We start from the raw sequence: 19,028 nt of genomic DNA on the forward strand, positions 1-19,028 counted from the left end.
GCAGAAAACCATTTCCAAAATTGAAGCAGAGGCAGCAGAAGACCACATCAAATATCACTCGCGTCAAGTAAGAACAGGAAGCTGACTCACAGACTCACTAAAACTGGACAATAAAAGATCGGAAACAGTTGTCAATCTGAACAGATTGTTCAGATGGCAGGGTCAGAATGTGGTGTTAGCAGCATGAAAGCATGGATCTATCCACAAAAAAATGGTCAAGCCGGTGGTGTAATAATGTGGGGGATATTTTCTTGGGCCCCTTTGTACAAGCAGAGCATCATTTACTCAAATATCCTCCACACTCACCTGATCTCAATCCAGTACAGGGCCTTTGGGATGTGATGGGACAGAAGAATAAATGAGAGAAAAAATGGAGTCAGACCCAGCACTAGTAGCGAGTACGCAGCCATCTTTAATATAAGCACACAACATAGTGACAGTATATGAGAGAAAATAAAGAAAAGCATAAGAGGTTCCCTTTAACCTCCTAGGACCTGGCGTCCACATATGTGGACATCACATTTTGGGTTATTTAGACCAAAATACTCAATGTTGCTCTACAAGAGCCTGATATCCACTTACAAGGACATTATACTGCTACTGTTCTATCGAAATTTTAAACAAATATCCTCATATGCGGCTCTCATTTTTCTTAGAAACAAAAATTAGGTTAAAAAAAAAAAAAATCTGGTAATTCTTTGTTTTTACATTCATCAGGTCCCAATCAGCCCAAATATAAAAGAGAAATTAAAAATGCATGCCGTGGAAGAGTTCGGGTCTTAGGAGGTTAAAGAAGATGAATACAGTTTGTATCTCTGTCAAAAGCCCAGCAGAGGGCAGGCATCATCCTGCAGCAGTTTTAGATGAAAACAATCTCTGTGAAGATCTGTCTGATAAGGAATAAAGACTGAAATAAACCGAAAGAAAATACATGTTTGCTTTAAAAAAATAATAATAAAGAAGACAATCACTGAGAGTTTGCAGGTAACTGACAAGGTAAATTTACTCCAGAGTCACAGACAGTTGAGGAAGAACACACTAAGAAGAAGCTGTTCAGCACAGACCACCTGCTTTTTGCATTGCAACACCTTTAAAGTAAGTAAGTGTGCTAATGATCAGCAGGTCACAGTGATCCAGTCATGCTCTTCTTTCAAACATGGCAACCATCCAGCTGCTCTCCAAACCAAACACGTCTGGTTTACAAAGCCTGCTCTAGTTTACGGTCAGCAAAAGTACAAAGTGCTCGAGGAAAAAAGGTCACGGTGTCATCAGGAAAACGCAACTGAGAAAACACAGTCTTGTGTTCCTGCTGTGCAACAAAACGCAGCGGTGGGAAGAGGAATTCCTGAGGTTCAGAGTCGACACGAGCAGCTCATTTAGCCGAGCTCATAATAAGTCAGTGTTAACAGGACAGGACATGCTGCGGTTTTTATATCCAAACATCTGCTTCAACAGATTACAACCATAAATCAGGCATTTGCAGGCAGCAGTAAATCACCATCAGCGTAGACCTGAAAAACAGCCACTGCAGTCGTTAAATTTGTTCTCCTAATTTTGGAGCGTGTATGTGTGTTTAACACGCCTTTAAATTTGAAGCATCATAACCAGTCAGCATCTAAAATACAAATTCTTTTACCCAGACCAGCTGACACTGTGGTTTACCTCATCTTTGAGCCAGCAGAGGCTCACATATGATTGTGAGATATTGTATGTCTGAAGAACTTTAAAAATGTAACCCTTTAAAGCTTAAACCACGAAGTAATCGCTAGAAAATTCTTATATTTTTTTGAAAATCGAGCTTATTGAACCTTACGAAACGCTTTAATTAAATACAAAATTTGTAGTATAGTTGCTACATTTGGCATTTTTTGCATCTTATAGGTTAAAAATCTACTGTGCAATTTAATTAAGCTTTTAATGTTGATGATGACAACGATATAGAAGTGTTACAAACTCATACATCAGCTCATGTGTCATACACTTGGCACGACAGGGTTAAGAATATAAAAAGTCCAAAAAACACATGTATTGTAGCGTTTTACATTAGTTTCATATCCTATTCAACGAGCTGAAATTTATTTTGTTTAATCTCTTGTTTAAAAATGTTATTTTAGTTTTTTTAAAATCAGTTTCAGAATAATTTTTAGACTCCAGCCTTAATGTGGAGGCTGCTTCTCAGACTGAAGTGATGCAAGTTTTTGCCATGCATAGGTTTAGTATTAATTAACTATAATAACCTTGAAAAAGCTTTCACAGGACCTGTCAGTAACTCGACCACTGTGCCACTGGTTTTAAGCTCAATTTACTGGGCTTCTCCGAATTAAAACATTGTCACGTGCAGATCAGGTCAGAGAGCTAACGTTTCACACATTAGTCCTGTCATGCCAAGCTAGTAAAAGTGTATGCAATGATGGTGCAAAATTTAAAAAAGTGACTCACTTTATGGAGGGTATCTACACCAAAAAAATAAATGAGGAGAGCACTCGACCATCGGTGTCTAACACAAATTCAGGTAAAGTTCAGGTGTATCCATTTGTCCAGAGGAAGGAGAAACCACTGAATCACTTCACCTGCTCTAACGTAAACCAAAGTGACGACAGATGCTCTGCAGAGGAAACAACCCCATTTAAAAAAACAAAAAACAAAGGACCACTGCTCGCTCCCTCCTGACTTTTCTCTAGTGTTGCTTTTTGCTTCGGTCCTTATCATACATTAGGTCATTTTTGTAGCTCTGGCAGTGCTCGCCTTCAGCTCTCCTCAAGTAACAGCCTGTCTCCTGGTATCTCCCTTCAGACTGTGCTGGGGGACTCTGCAAACCTGTGGAAGCTGAACTGGCTGCAGTTGCACACTCGTTCTACCAACAATGACACGAGCAGGTCAGGAGGGAAAATGAGAGCATGATTTCATTTGTATTAAAGCAGGTGAAATGGACTCATGGATGCTTCTTGACAGCACGGACCGACGTCCCTGAAGTTTAACTGAGTTGTTACTCAACTGAGCTGTGATGATCAAGCATTTGCTTAATTTTCGAGCTGTGCCACATTCAAAGAATGTGTGTGCAAATATAAAAGATCCTGGCCAGTCTTCGGCAGAAAATCAGACTCAGGTTTCATGTTCACATGAAAAAAAAAATAATTATAAAAATTGATTAATTAAAAAACAACAGCACCTCACTTTGCATGTCACATGTCAAAAACAGTCACGTGAATTATTTAAAAAATGTCCAGTTTCCTTTAAGGCAGAAGGTTCTGGCTCCAGCGTTAAACTGAGGTTCGTATTTGTAACAGAGGGAGGAGCTCGCCGCTCCCTTACAGCTGCTACGAGTTTCACAGGAAGCTTCATCTTTCACTGAGTCTCTGAGGTATGACATGAATACATCGTTGCTCATGGAGGTGTGCAACAGGATGCAATTTGATTGTGTGCTCAGAATGTGCAAGGCTCTATCTACTAACAGAGTTTTGGGTTTGCTGGATCATTCGACTCCACTGTGTGTTTTTTGTCAGAGGGCGAACTATTCATCTGCTCCAGCTCTAAATCCAAAACTTTCTCTTTGGCATCGAGGGAACGTCTTTGAGGAGGCGGTGGATCAGTACAGGAGAAAAAGCGAGGCAGGGTGGTCATGGTCAGCATACCGAGGAGGAGGAAGGAGCCGGCCACCACGAAGGAGGCGATGTAGTTTCCTGTGACGTCCTTCAGGAATCCTGAAAGAAAACCTGGATATTACTTGAAATGTAAGAAACCGTAAAACTGAGAATGAGATGATGAAAGACTGAGGGATAAACTGAAGTGCACAATATCGGCCTCATGTCGATTAAAGGAAAACACTGCAGTGTTTAAAAAAGATGAAGCCCTGATAAAGCTCTGCAAAAATCGCACGTTTAATCATTGAATACTAGTAAAAGAGAAGCCTTGTAGGGTAAAATAAGAGCTTCTGAACAGCTCATTCATTTTTCTACCTTGAATCCAGACCTCTAACAGTGCAGACAGTTAGAGCGGAAAAAAATGTGGCAGGAAACCTAAGATCAGACATTTGATCTGGAAAAGGGTTCATTTTTGTGTTAAACTCTTTTTTTTACATGCTTTGAAATTAACATAAAACAGAAACAGGTCAATCAGTTACTGACAGCTCATTTTTTATTGTCAAAGCTTTCTGCTTTGGGTTGAATGTGGAGAAAGAATGATTCTGGTGACACAAAGTGATCTAAAAATAGCAGGTGTGCAGACAAGGTGTCTGCCTTTTATAAGAGCAGTTATCCAAGCTTATGACAGCACCACATTCAGTGTGTTGTATTTTGGGCTGATTTAGGTCACTTTAGAGTCGTTTTTGTTATAAGCTGGCTTTATCTCGGCAGCTTTAACGCACACCTACCTGACAAAGGAGTCCCCAGAAGTCCAGCACCACTCTCGATGAGCTGCAGCAGTCCGAGTGCCCCCATCGTGCGCTCCACGCCCACAATCATGGGCACCACCGCAAAAACAACGGAGGTCAAAGCCCCAGAGCAGAAGCCATAAAGCAGGCTGATCACCATCAGAGCGGCGTAGGAGCCAGACATGGAGCTCACTGGCAGCAGCATGATAAACACTCCTGCTAGGCCTGTCCACAAGGTCAGTAAATGAACAACCCGAAAGTGGCCCAGGTCGGAGAACCAGCCCGACACTATGCGTCCCAAAATGTCCGAAGCACCTGCAGCTGACATAACAAAGGCAGCTTGGTACTCTGAGAAGCCAACTTGGCGACTGTGGGCCACCAGGTGGAAGTAAGGCACGAAGTAGCCGACGTTAAACAGAGTAACGCCCAAAGTGTAAGTGAGATAGGGCCTCTCAGTCAGCAGGGACAGCTCCAGGTAAGAGGCGATGCGCCGCAGCATGGACGCACATGACTTTGTCTCTGAATCTACCTGCAGGAGAGGAAACAAGGAAAGTCTGAGCTTTATCTTTACATATCGCTCCAAAGTCAGTGAGCAAGAAACTTTACTCTTCTGTCCGGATGGTTATGACAGAGAACATTACGATATTCCTCTCTGAGAGAGACGTTTTTACTTAAACCAGACCACTGCCTTGCTCCTCCTTCTGTTCTACCTTTGCCGGTGCTTTAGAGCGCCGCTGCGGACGGATCAGCGCCCCGCAGGGTACAATGTTGAGGCTGAGAGCCCCCAGGATCAGCAGGGCCCCTCGCCAGGCGTACGTCTCCACCAGCAACTGAAAGAGCGGGTTGAAAGCGAAGGAGGAGAGGCCGATGCTGGAGAACCCCAGTCCCAGAGCCAGGGCACGCCGGCGAGTGAAATTAGCCATGACCGTGGCCACTATGGGAGTGAAGACCATCCCCCATCCAAAACCTGGAGCACAAAGCGAGCAAAGTACACCGTGAGAGGCAAGTGAGCAGTTCACTACTTTACGAGTTAATCGGTTAACTGTTAAAACCCTCTTTTAAAAAAAAAAAAAAAAAAAAAAAATCCTACTTTCGTGAACACCACAACACGAGTAGAAGAACACTGGCAAAGTGCACAAGGTAAATAGTACAAAAAAATACCACTGATGTATGCAGTACACGGTGTGTGTACAAAACATCTTGAAGCACCAAACTTAAAGCAGATCTGTTGGTGACGGTGTAGTGAGGGGGGACAGTTAGCTCATGGCATGCATAGAAGCAGCAATAACTGAAAACAACTACACTCTGCAGCGTAACAAGAGTGTAGTTGCACCTGTGTGAGTGACTCACGCCTGAAATACACCTGCTGCTCGTCTGTGATGTCACGTCTCAGATGCAGTTTTGTGCTTTTTGTCACACGGCTTGAAATGAGTTCAGCAGTGCAGCGTGTTCATTTTGAACATTTACCTGTGTCTGAGTCATTCTGACTTGTATTTTGTCTTTTTGTGAATTATTATTAATCTCTGGCTCTCTTCCACAGCATGGTTTTGTTCCGCCTCCCTCCCCTCACCCCCAGAAAAGCAAAGCAGATGGGTGTCCCTCCTTGAGCCTCGTTCTGTGGGAGGTTTCTTCCTTTTTAAAAGGGTTTTTTCCTTCCTACTGTCGCCAAGTGCTTGCTCATAGGGGATCATCTGATTGTTGGGGTTTTCTCTGTATTGTTGTAGGGTCTTTACATTCAAAATAAAGCACCTTGGGATAACTGTTGTTGTGACTTGGTGCTGTATAAATAAAGCAGAACTGAACTGAACGGAATCTTGTTTCTGCACTGATGTGCAGAAGTCATCTTTCTTTAAAAAGTGAGTTTAATTATGACTGCTGGCTCTGAATTAAGTATTTTTAACATTTTTACCGTAACATTGTGACACCCAGCTAACCCTAACTGTAAGTTAAAGTTGAAAGTGCTACAGCTGTGTACCGATGCTTTTCACTGGATGTGCCAAAAAACAGGAGCTAAAGTGGGCTAAAACTGGTGGTTTAAGACTAACACACGTTACCTGAAATTACTCCCATCGTGAGGTAGAGGTGTACGAGACAGGTGGACTGCGAGGCAAGTGTGAGGCCGAGCCCGGCCAGAAAGCCTCCCGTCATCACCACCACTCTGGGATTGTAAGCATTACACAGTGCAGCGGCCAGTGGACCTGCAGAGCAAGCAAACACATTTACATCATTTATTTATAACTATATCAACCTTTTCCCCCCTTTAGAAGATTTAAGGTTGAAAGACCTTAATCCAAACAGGGTCACATATGCATCCTGTAGTAGTCTGTATTTACCCTTTAGTCTCACCATAAGTGTTTTAATGCATTAAGAAAGAAAAATAATTACTGTACAATTGTCACCTGTAATACTACAAACTGCACACTTACACTTCCACAAACATCAATGACTCACTGAAGAACTGCTGAGCTGCCAGGCCGGTGGACGAGATCCAGGAGATGGCCTGGGCGCTCTCCTCGAAGTACTGAACGAACTCCACAAAGAAGATGCCCAGGCTCCGCATCAGGCCGAACACGAGGCTCGAGCTGACAAACATGGCGACAACCAGCACCCAGCCCCAGCCTCCATCCGGGCCCTCGGCCTCATCGCTCTGGCTCTGCGATTTGGACTTTATGTTGGTCATTTCCAAAGGAAAGTTATCTGAAATGCAGGTGAGGAGAACAATGAATGAGTGCAGAACAAGTCTCAGATCCTGTCTGTGATTCTCAAAAGCCATAATTGATTAACTTCCCACAGGCCAATAAATGGTCTGGTTAACCCATGCATGTGTGACTCAGGTGCAGGTCTTCATTTGACAAGAAAATATAGGTGAGAGGTGACAGTAACCGCTGAAGTGTTCATACATCAGCTCTGATCAAATATTTACACGCTCACTGGTTTTGATCAATGATAAATCATATTTCACTGCCAGAGGGGAACATGGTGCAAGTCTGAGTGTGTCAAGATAACTCAGAGTTTAACGGTGTTGCATCTCTTTATAAATTATGAATGATTTACAAAGCAGCTCTGTTTATTTATTCTAACCATAAATTACGATGTTTTGTTTGACTTAGACTTATCAACTGACCTCAATCTGGGTCATACTCGTTAAACATCCACAGCTATAAAAAGTCATAAAATGGGTAATACTCATTCTGCACAGTCTTTTGACCCAGATTTACATACAAGTTAAACAGAGGCTTTTATTCATGATTAGTGACAAGTATTGTTAACAATCATCACACTATGGACGCAGTGTCAAACACAATGAATAAAAAGGTAACTTGCAGAGTATTACAAAGGGTAAATACATATCTGTAAAGTATCAGTATCTCTTTAACTTTATGAAGAAAAGCTTGTGAGCCACTACAGCCATCGTGATGCTGTTAATGACTTTCTATGATGTGTTATTTCCCACATTTTCACTTTCGTTTTTCTGGTTTCTGTTCAGCTTTCAGCCATTTATCTCCCTGAAAACTACTTCCTCTTCCACGTGAGTCATCAGCTCACACATATATATGCAAAATCTCCTTCACACCCCAAGACTGCACTCTTCCACATGGAGCTCTGACGCCGAGATGTTGTTCCTGGAATCTGCTGCAACTCTGGGTTACAGCTCCTAATGCTCCCATTATCACTGGGACCCTTTTCAACTTTAACTTCCACATCTGCTCCAACTGTTTCTTCAGCCCTTTGTTTTACTGAACTCTTCCTCTTGCTGTTTAGATGTCCTGCCAACAAGTTTTTTCAAAAAGGTCTCAAAGACTTTGGAGTCAGACCTGTTACAGATCGTCAACTTTTCCTTAATGTCAGGTGTGTTTCCAAAACCACTAAAAACTGCTGTAATAAAACCTATACTGAAAAAGGACAATCTTGACAAGACACAAATGAACAGCTACAGGCCGATCTCAAATCTCCCAATTTTAAGTAAGATCATTGAAAAAGCAGTTTCTCAACAGCTCAGTTACTTCTTAAAAACAGAATAACTGCTATGATGCCTTCCAGTCAGGTTTTAGACAGAACCACAGCACTGAAACCGCTCTGACCAAAGTGTTTAATGACATATGTCTGAATACAGACAGTGGAACAATGTCAGTCTTAGTTTTACTGGATCTCAGTGCAGCATTTGATACAGTTGACCACAACATATTACTCAAACGACTGGAGAACTGGGCAGGTCTTTCAGGAACTGTACTAAACTGGTTCAAAACATACTTAGAAAACAGGAAATACTTTTTATCAATAGGTAACTTCACATCTGAGCAGACAAGTATCACATGTGGAGTTCCCCAAGGTTCCATCTTGGGACCCCTTCTGTTTAACATTTACATGCTCCCACTGGCACAGATAATAAAGAACAACAAAATAAACTATCATAGCTATGCAGATGACACAAGTATATATCACAATGTCACCAGGAGACCGAGGCCCTGTACAGGCTCTTGGTAAATGCATTGAGGAAATTAATGACTGGTTGTGCCACAATTTTCTCCAGCTAAACAAAAACAAAACTGAGGTCATAGTCTTTGGTGCCAAAGAAAAATCATTACAGGTCACCAGAGAACTTCAATCTATACACCTAAAAACCACAAACCAGGCGAGAAATTTGGGTGTAGTGATGGATGCAGACCTAAACTACTGTTTTTTTTTTAAATCAATTTTAAATCATGCTTTTTATTTGTTTTTGTTTTTTAATGTCTCTGTAAAGCACTTTGAATCACCTTGTTGTTGAATTGTGCTATATAAATAAACTTGCCTTGCCTTATGTGCTCTTTCTTCTTGATGTTGCCGTCCACTGGGGATTGCCCGGCTATCACAACTGTGGTTTTCTGTTCCTTGTCACACACCACTATGGTTATATGGTTGGTTTACCGGCAGCTGCTCGTCTGCCTGGAACTGTCAGTCCCACAGGAGCCCTGCTGTTCTCAACCAGCTTTAGTGGTTTCTCTCACCGTGGCAGTCTGCAGCTTGGGCCCTGTCGGCTGTGGCAGACTTCTCCCACTGTGGATTTGGTGTTTAGGGACACTTGTGCTGACACGATAAGAGCCTCTGTGCCATCCTTTATGCCCTTTCGCACTTCATGCGGGAGCTTGAGCTTCTATGTTCCTCATCATGGTCTGTCTTTAGGCACCTGAGACACTTTTGAAGCAAGTAACCTTGGGGAGCAGTCATCCTTTTTTTGCGTGAGGTAAACAAGACCAGTAAGGACAGGTCAACAGACAAAAAGATAAGCAAACTGTGTGAAAATATTATTAAACTGAGTCCAGTGTACTCCGTTAACTGCACAGTAAAGTATGTGTTGATTTAAAAAAAAAAAAAAAAGGTACATGAAATAATTTCATAGTCATGAAAACTATATAAACTATATATGCTAAAGAAATAACAAAAATAAACAAATTTAAAAAAAAATGCCCTGAAATGCAATATTGTCCATGATGATGATGATAATAATAATAATAATAATAATAATACCTCGTAATGACACTACTATAAGTAGTAAAAATACATGAATTAAGGGGAGGGGCAATTTTATTAAATTGTGATTTCCTTTTGAACCACTTTAAACTGTCGGCCCCAGAGCAAGCCAGCAAAAGGCATGTAGGGAGCTGATATCCCAGGGCACATCCCAATCACCCCCCAACTCAGACGCACCCATATCGGCCATCACTGACATGTCTGCCCTGTTCTTTTGTTGTCATAATAAAAGCTTGTTATATTAGCTTGTTCAGTGGAGAAATTAGAATGATCCTTTTCTTTTGAGAAGTGTTATATAGAACACTAATTTTGGTTATAATTTTGGTTTGGATTAGGATCTAGTTTATATAACTGATTATAGAAGGATTTGAAAACGTTGTTGATGTCTTGGGGATTCTGAACTGGTTCTCCAGTTTAATTTTCACATTTATGCTGACTCCTTCTTTACTGCTATATTGGAAGCTGTCGTATTTAAGCTGTTTAATGATAAATTGTGTTTTTTGTGGGTTAATACCTTCCACACAATGATCACGTTCCTGGATTGATGGGTGGGGGGGTAATATGTTTACTGTCTAGATGTGGGATTATTTATTCTCCAACTATCATCAAGTCCGTAAGAGTTCATATAATGGTTTATTATATATGTTGAATGTCAGAATCTGGAGTTGCTATTGGAATATGAATATATTTTAGGGGTGAAAAGTGTATTAAGATATCCATCTATTGTAGTAATTGTCGAGTCATTTATAAACAATTATCTTAATAAAAGAGAAAAAGCTATGAAACAAGGATAGGTCCACATTGTTGGGTCCATAAATGTTTGCAAGGGTATATGTTATATTGTGAATTGTTTGGTGGTTTATGTCGATGAGTAAATATGTCTATGTTGATTCGATTTAAGGTTTTGATGTGTATATCCATCAATTTAATGTGATTAAGAAAGAAAAACAAGTTATAACAATAAAAGGAGAGAAAGAAAAAGAAAGAAAAACATTAAAGAGAAGATGTTAGATTTGTGTTCTCATGAGTAAATACAGTGGGGCAAAAAAGTATTTAGTCAGCCACCGATTGTGCAAGTTCCCCCACTTAAAATGATGACAGAGGTCAGTAATTTGCACCAGAGGTACACTTCAACTGTGAGAGACAGAATGTGAAAAAAAAATAAATCCATGAATTCACATGGTAGGATTTGTAAAGAATTTATTCGTAAATCAGGGTGGAAAATAAGTATTTGGTCAATAACAAAAATACAACTCAATACTTTGTAACATAACCTTTGTTGGCAATAACAGAGGTCAAACGTTTACTATAGGTCTTTACCAGGTTTGCACACACAGTAGCTGGTATTTTGGCCCATTCCTCCATGCAGATCTTCTCGAGAGCAGTGATGTTTTGGGGCTGTCGCCGAGCAACACGGACTTTCAACTCCCGCCACAGATTTTCTATGGGGTTGAGGTCTGGAGACTGGCTAGGCCACTCCAGGACTTTCAAATGCTTCTTACGGAGCCACTCCTTTGTTGCCCGGGCGGTGTGTTTTGGATCATTGTCATGTTGGAAGACCCAGCCTCGTTTCATCTTCAAAGTTCTCACTGATGGAAGGAGGTTTTGGCTCAAAATCTCACGATACATGGCCCCATTCATTCTGTCCTTAACACGGATCAGTCGTCCTGTCCCCTTGGCAGAAAAACAGCCCCATAGCATGATGTTTCCACCCCCATGCTTCACAGTAGGTATGGTGTTCTTGGGATGCAACTCAGTATTCTTCTTCCTCCAAACACGACGAGTTGAGTTTATACCAAAAAGTTCTACTTTGGTTTCATCTGACCACATGACATTCTCCCAATCCTCTGCTGTATCATCCATGTGCTCTCTGGCAAACTTCAGACGGGCCTGGACATGCACTGGCTTCAGCAGCGGAACACGTCTGGCACTGCGGGATTTGATTCCCTGCCGTTGTAGTGTGTTACTGATGGTGACCTTTGTTACTTTGGTCCCAGCTCTCTGCAGGTCATTCACCAGGTCCCCCCGTGTGGTTCTGGGATCTTTGCTCACCGTTCTCATGATCATTTTGACCCCACGGGATGAGATCTTGCGTGGAGCCCCAGATCGAGGGAGATTATCAGTGGTCTTGTATGTCTTCCATTTTCTGATGATTGCTCCCACAGTTGATTTTTTCACACCAAGCTGCTTGCCTATTGTAGATTCACTCTTCCCAGTCTGGTGCAGGTCTACAATACTTTTCCTGGTGTCCTTCGAAAGCTCTTTGGTCTTGGCCATGGCGGAGTTTGGAGTCTGACTGTTTGAGGCTGTGGACAGGTGTCTTTTATACAGATGATGAGTTCAAACAGGTGCCATTCATACAGGTAACGAGTGGGGGACAGAAAAGCTTCTTACAGAAGACGTTACAGGTCTGTGAGAGCCAGAGATTTTCCTTGTTTGAGGTGACCAAATACTTATTTTCCACCCTGATTTACGAATAAATTCTTTACAAATCCTACCATGTGAATTCATGGATTTTTTTTTCACATTCTGTCTCTCACAGTTGAAGTGTACCTCTGGTGCAAATTACTGACCTCTGTCATCATTTTAAGTGGGGGAACTTGCACAGTCGGTGGCTGACTAAATACTTTTTTGCCCCACTGTATATTAATTTATTTTATGTTGGGAGAGACGTTTTTCTGATTGTCATTTTCTGATTGTCATTTTATTTTGAAATAGATTTTACTTTGGTGATTGTTTTTCATTTCCTCTTCCTGTTCCGTGTGTGTGTTCAGTTGGCGCGAACTGCAGCAATGATGTATTGCATTCCCTTCCTGTGTTGCTAACAATAAAAGAAACGGGCAAAGTAATCAACCAAGTGAGTGTATTATTAAGAGAACATGGCCGAAGAAGAAGAAAACTCTTCAAGCTCAACAGGTTATGGGCCCAGGCGTGACACAACAGGAGGAAGATGGCAGAGGTTAGTGTTCAACGGAGACGAAAACAGTTACGAACTTTGGGAGGCGAAGTTTCTCGGCCACATGCGGATCATTGGCCTAAATGACACTATATTATCAGTCACTAACCCAGATGCAGAATGCTACGCTGAACTGATACAGTTTCTTGATGATAAAAGTCTGTCACTGGTAATGAGAGATGCGGCTGATGACGGAAGAAAAGCTTTAAAAATACTACGTGACCACTACGATAGTAAAGGCAAGCCCAGAATCATCGCACTGTACACAGAGCTGACGTCTTTACAGAAGAAACCAGATGAGACAGTGACAGATTATATTATCCGAGCTGAAAAAGCAGTGACCTCCCTAAGAAATACAAAAGAAGTCATCAGTGATGGACTTATTATCGCCATGATCTTAAAGGGGCTTCCTGAAGCTTACAAGCCATTTGCTATCCACACAACTCAAAGCAGTGAAGATCTAACATTCACACAGTTCAAAAGCAACCTACGAAGTTACGAGGAAACAGAAAAATTTGACAACAAAGTAAAAGTGGATAATGTGATGAAGGTTGATTTAACATCAATCACCTGTCATGGATGTGGAAACAAAGGACATTTTGTAAAAGATTGTTGCCAAAAGGGAACACCTAAGTGGTGTAACTACCATAGAAGCTCGACACACAGTGATGAGACATGTAGAAGAAAAACCAGAGATGACGCAAAACTAACTGTAGTAAAACTAGAGGGCAAGAAAGAAGAGCAGACTTTTGTATTTAAAGTCAGTCAAAGACCTCTGACTACTGACATAATGAGAGAAGGACTAATGGTGGACTGTGGTGCGACTTCACACATCATTACGGAGAAGAATAAGTTCATAAAGTTCGACGAGACCTTTGATCCTGGGGAACACTACATGGAGCTCGCTGATGGATCCAGGACAAACAACGTCGCACTCAAGAGGGGAGACGCGAACGTCTCTCTACGAAACACACAAGGACACTGTACTACCATCACACTAAGAGATGCTCTGTTTATCCCATCCTACCCTCAGAGCATATTTTCAGTGAAGGCAGCTACAAACTATGGAGCACAGGTGATCTTCAAGAAGGGACAGAACGAACTAGTGAACAAAGATGGGAGAGTCTTCCCCATCGAAGAATACAACAGACTCTACTATTTGAAAACGGTAAACATTGAAACATCACTCAATGACATAATATCCTGTGATACTGTTAATCTGGCTTGTGATGTAAAAACATGGCACGAAATTTTAGGACATTGTAATGTTAGCGATGTGTTAAAACTACCCGATGTTGTAGATGGCATGAAAATCACAGGCAGTGGGATGCTAGACTGTAATGTGTGCACAGAAGGGAAATTCACTAACAACAGAAACAGACAAAGTGACCCAAAGGAGAGTGAACCATTACAGTTGGTACACACTGACCTAGCCGGCCCTATTGAACCAAGTGGCCAAAGTGGTCATAAATATGCTATAGTATTTACCGATGATTTTTCAGGGGCAGTGTCAGTTTACTTCCTAAAACAGAAAAGTGACACGACAGAGGCCACAGCAAAGTTTCTAGCTGACTGTGCACCATACGGCAGTGTTAAGTGCATTAGATCAGATAATGGCACAGAGTTCACAAGCAGTTCCTTTCAGTCTCTTTTAAGGGAAAAAGGCATAAAGCATGAAACATCTGCACCATATTCTCCTCATCAGAATGGCACAGCTGAGAGGCAATGGAGAACTCTCTTTGAAATGGGGAGGTGTCTCTTACTAGAAAAAGAGCTGCCAAAAGAATTATGGCCTTACGCCATTCAAAATGCAGCTCACACCCGCAACAGATGCTACAGTAACAGGACTAAAAGTACACCATATCAAATGTTAACAGGGAAAAGACCAGATCTCTCAAAACTGTGGATATTTGGATCAGACTGTTATGCATACACACATAACCACAAGAAGCTTGATCCCAGATGTGAAAAAGGAATATTTGTGGGTTATAGTAAAAATAGCCCAGCATACCTGGTCTATAACCCTCACACAGGAAAAGTGTCAAAACACAGGCTTGTGAGATTTATCAAGAAGAACACTGTTGAACAACAAACACAGACTGATGAATATGACTCAGAAATTCAGACTTATGAGTATGTAGTACCCTCAAAAGAAAGTACAGGACAACAAAACGAAAATGCAACAGAGAACAGACCCCCTAGAGATGAGGAAACCACCACAAACGAACCAAACCCTGACATAGAAAGACATGAGGATGATGAGCAAAAACAAACCGAGCGCTATCCTAACAGAGAAAGGAAACCTCCCAAATATCTAGAGGATTACACATCTAACTGCAAAGATTGAACAAATGTAACCTCTGTGAGTGTTGATTACTGTTACAGAGCAACCTGTGGAATCCCCCAAACCTATAAAGAGGCGCTGAAATCACCAGAAGCACCAAGGAGGAAACAGGCAATGACAGAAGAAATCAACCCTCTGAAAGAGAATGACACATTCGAACTGACTACTTTACCTACCGGTAGAAATACCATTGGAGAAAAATGGGTCTACGCCCTCAAAGAAAATGAACAAGGACAAATATTCAAAGCCAGGTTTGTAGCAAAAGGGTACAACCAGACACAAGGGATAGACTACCAAGAGACATTTGCACCAACAGCAAACATGACATCTGAATGCAAACCCAGATCCACACCGTGTGAACTAAAAACGGATACTACCACGTGTGGAGAAAATGATGGAAATGAGACTGTTAACTCAAGAGAGTACAGAGAAAGAGTGGGCAGCTTGATATATGCCATGACGTGTACGAGACCAGATATAAGCTGGGTTGTTAGCAGACTATCTCAAACACTAGCTCAACCCATGAGAGAGGACCTAGTAACGGCAAAACAAGTCCTCAGGTATCTGAAAGGTACAAATGACTTTGAACTGATCTTTAAGAAAAGCAGTGAGGATCTAGATCTAATTGCTTACAGTGACTCAGACTGGGCATCCTCTGTAAAAGACAGACGCAGTACAACAGGCTACTGTTTTGCACTTACTAAAGAGGGACCAGTAATATCTTGGAAAACAAAGAAACAGCCTACAGTGGCACTCTCAACATGTGAAGCTGAATACATTGGTCTTGCAACCACTACTCAGGAGAGCATGTATTTAACCCAACTGTTAAACAGCATGGACAAGAAAAGATACACATGCACGAAACTGTTTGGGGACAACCAAGGGGCCATTGCTTTGAGTAAAAACCCTGTGAAGAGACAGAGTTCCAAACACATTGATGTGAAATATCACTTCATTCGTGAGGCGGTAAATGAAGGGAAAATCTGCATTGAATACTGTCCATCAGAAGAAATGACTGCAGACATACTAACAAAACCAGTTACAAGAGTGAGACTCAGAAAGTTTCAAAAATGGTTCTTTGGAAATGCATAAGATGCTATGGGTTGATAGCATGAGAACAAGGGGGGGGTGTTAGATTTGTGTTCTCATGAGTAAATATATTGATTTATTTTATGTTGGGAGAGATGTTTTTCTGATTGTCATTTTCTGATTGTCATTTTATTTTGAAATAGATTTTACTTTGGTGATTGTTTTTCATTTCCTCTTCCTGTTCCGTGTGTGTGTTCAGATGGCGCGAACTGCAGCAATGATGTATTGCATTCCCTTCCTGTGTTGCTAACAATAAAAGAAACGGGCAAAGTAATCAACCAAGTGAGTGTATTATTAAGAGAACATGGCCGAAGAAGAAGAAAACTCTTCAAGCTCAACAGAAGATTATGAGTTTCATCCAGCATTTCATCCTTGACTGCAATCCCCTCTCCATCTTACTCGTAGATTTATCGTGCTGGAATTTGTACCAATGGGTTCGAGCTCATTCATATTGCTGAGCTGGCCTCTCACCACCAGTCTCATCTCTTTGAGGCTGGTGCTCATCAAATACCTTCTCTTGACTGCCCCAGGTAACACAGGTGCTGGAGTCTTACCTTACAAATATTTACCTTATGTATAGGCTTATACATAAGGTAAATATGTATGTTATGGCTTTTCCTTGCATGCATGTAATTATAACACACCATACTGGAGTCAGACAATAATAGTGCAGACTGTCCGGCTGAGCAACATCCGAGCAATAAGTTACAAACGAGTCAAAGCATCAGAAAGTTAAACCACCAAATCCACCCATGACCTAATGTTACTCACTGCTAAGCAGAAGGAATCGCAGGAATTTGCTGCTAACACACATGAGCTCAAAGACTTAAGACTTAAAGCCATCATGAAACTAACAGTAAAATGTCATTCTCAACAAATACAACTTTGACCCACTGCTTGTGTGCTTCATCATAACAAAATGTACACTTTGAGTTTTACCTGCAGAAGAAGAAGCAGTCCGGCAGAGTTAGATAAAAGGGGGACAGCAGACACTTAAACAGGACCAGCTGCTATGTCCACCATTCGTTTCCTACAGCCTACAAAGTTGTCAGCAGCTTGTAAGAGGGTTCTGTTAACGCAGATAACCCCGACAGCTCGCTGTAATGAAGCTGGGTTTATTTCCTATAAAGAAAGAAGTCCTTGTCTGTCCGAGTTGCCTGTGGTGACTAACACTAACTGGTTATTTTAAAGGCTGATTCACAGACTCGGAGATACATTTCACACAAACTTCAAACGTATGAAGCTAAATGTTTTGTCGGCTACACTCGAACAGGTGGACGACCGCGCGGTGGACATTGTGCACGTGCCTTCTCCCCAATCATTATCACATGCACTTGACGTCGACGCATTTGGCGCGTGCGCACTGGCTGTCCGAGGCGACACAAAAATAACTGTTTTTCATGTTTTCCAGCTAAACTATTTGAAAATGTGTTTCAAGCGCAAGTCAGAGGTCTCAAGTGACGTCATTATTAACGTGTGCGCGTGAGCAGAGGTATGACAGCGTTCACTGTGAGAACTTCACCTTTTCTAGCGGAGTGAGAGTGAAAAAGCCGGCTGACCGATTAACTGTAAACAGCTGAGCAAAGCCTCACTGCGCTGCTCACGGCGACACAACTCACCCCCGGTGCATTCTTTTCCCCGGAGCACCTCGTGGTCCACGGTCTCCAGTTTCACTTTTGTAAACAGTTAAATTACATAATAAGGCTCTGTAGTCCACCCACGAGTACACTCAGGAAACTTACAACCGGTGCGCGTGCGCAGTCCTCACGCGCATACTGCCATGAAAACAAGATGAATCTTATCTGAAAAAACAAGTCTTATCACTAGGTTTACATAAATATAAGATGCGTTGTGTCTTTTTAAGTGAAGTGGAATTTCAGACCACTTCAGATTTTATAAAAATCCAAAAGTTTTTGAGCTAAATTTTTTCCTACAATAGTTAAATAAACTTCCCAGTAGGGCTCTAAAGACTAATTTTATTCTCCTGTCATTATCACACTCGTCCATGCACTGCTGGAGAATGAAAGATTTAGAGAACACACAGGTAATGTGATCTTGCTGTGTGTGTGTAGGTGTGTGTGTCTGTGTGTATAGGTGTGTGTGTGTGTGTGTGTGTTACATTAAGGGTGTTTGGCTGAGACATGCAGTGTTTTAGTGCAAAATCACGTTAACCCTGAAGGTTAATGCTTGTGTCTCCACACGCAGTGGAAATTCATGCATCGTTATGTTCCAAAAGCCCCAACACAGCACAGAATTTTGTACGGCAGCCCATTTCTATTTTATTATGTCGCCACACATAAGGGTCAAAGATCATGAGCAGAAATGTTGTTGACCACTAGTTCCACCGCTGAACAATCCACCGCAGACATTTTTTTTAATCACCTGCTGGCTGCTTTGTATTTACACAGTTTTAACCGAGCATTACAACTGAATAAAAAAAAAGCCTCAAGAAGTTGTTTTGGCTTGAATTATATTAATTTTCATATGAATAGATTAATATCCTTTCAGAGCTGCTTGTTGATGATGAGATTTTAAGAACCTGGAAGAGAAAGGATCCTGATGCACAACTTCAAGAAAGAAGCAAAAAAAAAAAAACCCAAAACAAAATAGGTAATCCAGTGGCTTAGACTTGAAACCATGGGCTGTTAAGGACCAGAGATTCTCTATAGTGTGTTATCAACCAATCAGATGAGCCGGTAAAAGTATGTAGACAGTGGAGAGTGAAACAGGTTTAACGGTTATCTGCCTTGTAGGTGTTC

At 41.5% G+C, this 19,028-nt stretch overlaps 1 protein-coding gene across 6 annotated transcripts; it reads right to left on the reverse strand.

Moving 5' to 3' along the window:
- Positions 1–2,294: 2,294 nt before the first annotated feature.
- On the reverse strand, positions 2,295–18,017 carry slc16a13 (solute carrier family 16 member 13). Of its 6 annotated transcripts, none has more exons than XM_040043441.1 (7): positions 17,889–18,016; positions 9,162–9,578; positions 6,821–7,066; positions 6,424–6,567; positions 5,080–5,336; positions 4,370–4,898; positions 2,295–3,701 (listed from the first exon to the last, which is right to left on the reverse strand). In XM_040043441.1, exons 3-7 carry the CDS (start codon positions 7,047–7,049, stop codon positions 3,448–3,450), a joined length of 1,413 nt encoding a protein of 470 aa, XP_039899375.1. In that variant the 5' UTR covers positions 7,050–7,066; positions 9,162–9,578; positions 17,889–18,016; the 3' UTR covers positions 2,295–3,447. The 6 variants fall into 6 exon arrangements, with proteins under 6 accessions (XP_039899375.1, XP_039899374.1, XP_039899372.1 ...); XM_040043440.1 differs by lacking the exon at positions 17,889–18,016 and adding an exon at positions 17,209–17,878 and having other exon boundaries at positions 9,167–9,578; XM_040043438.1 differs by lacking the exon at positions 17,889–18,016 and adding an exon at positions 17,209–17,878.
- Between the last annotated feature and the right edge of the window lie 1,011 nt (positions 18,018–19,028).

This window comes from Simochromis diagramma, unplaced genomic scaffold (assembly GCF_900408965.1).
Source record: "Simochromis diagramma unplaced genomic scaffold, fSimDia1.1 OVJJ01000656.1, whole genome shotgun sequence".
Taxonomy (NCBI): domain Eukaryota; kingdom Metazoa; phylum Chordata; class Actinopteri; order Cichliformes; family Cichlidae; genus Simochromis; species Simochromis diagramma.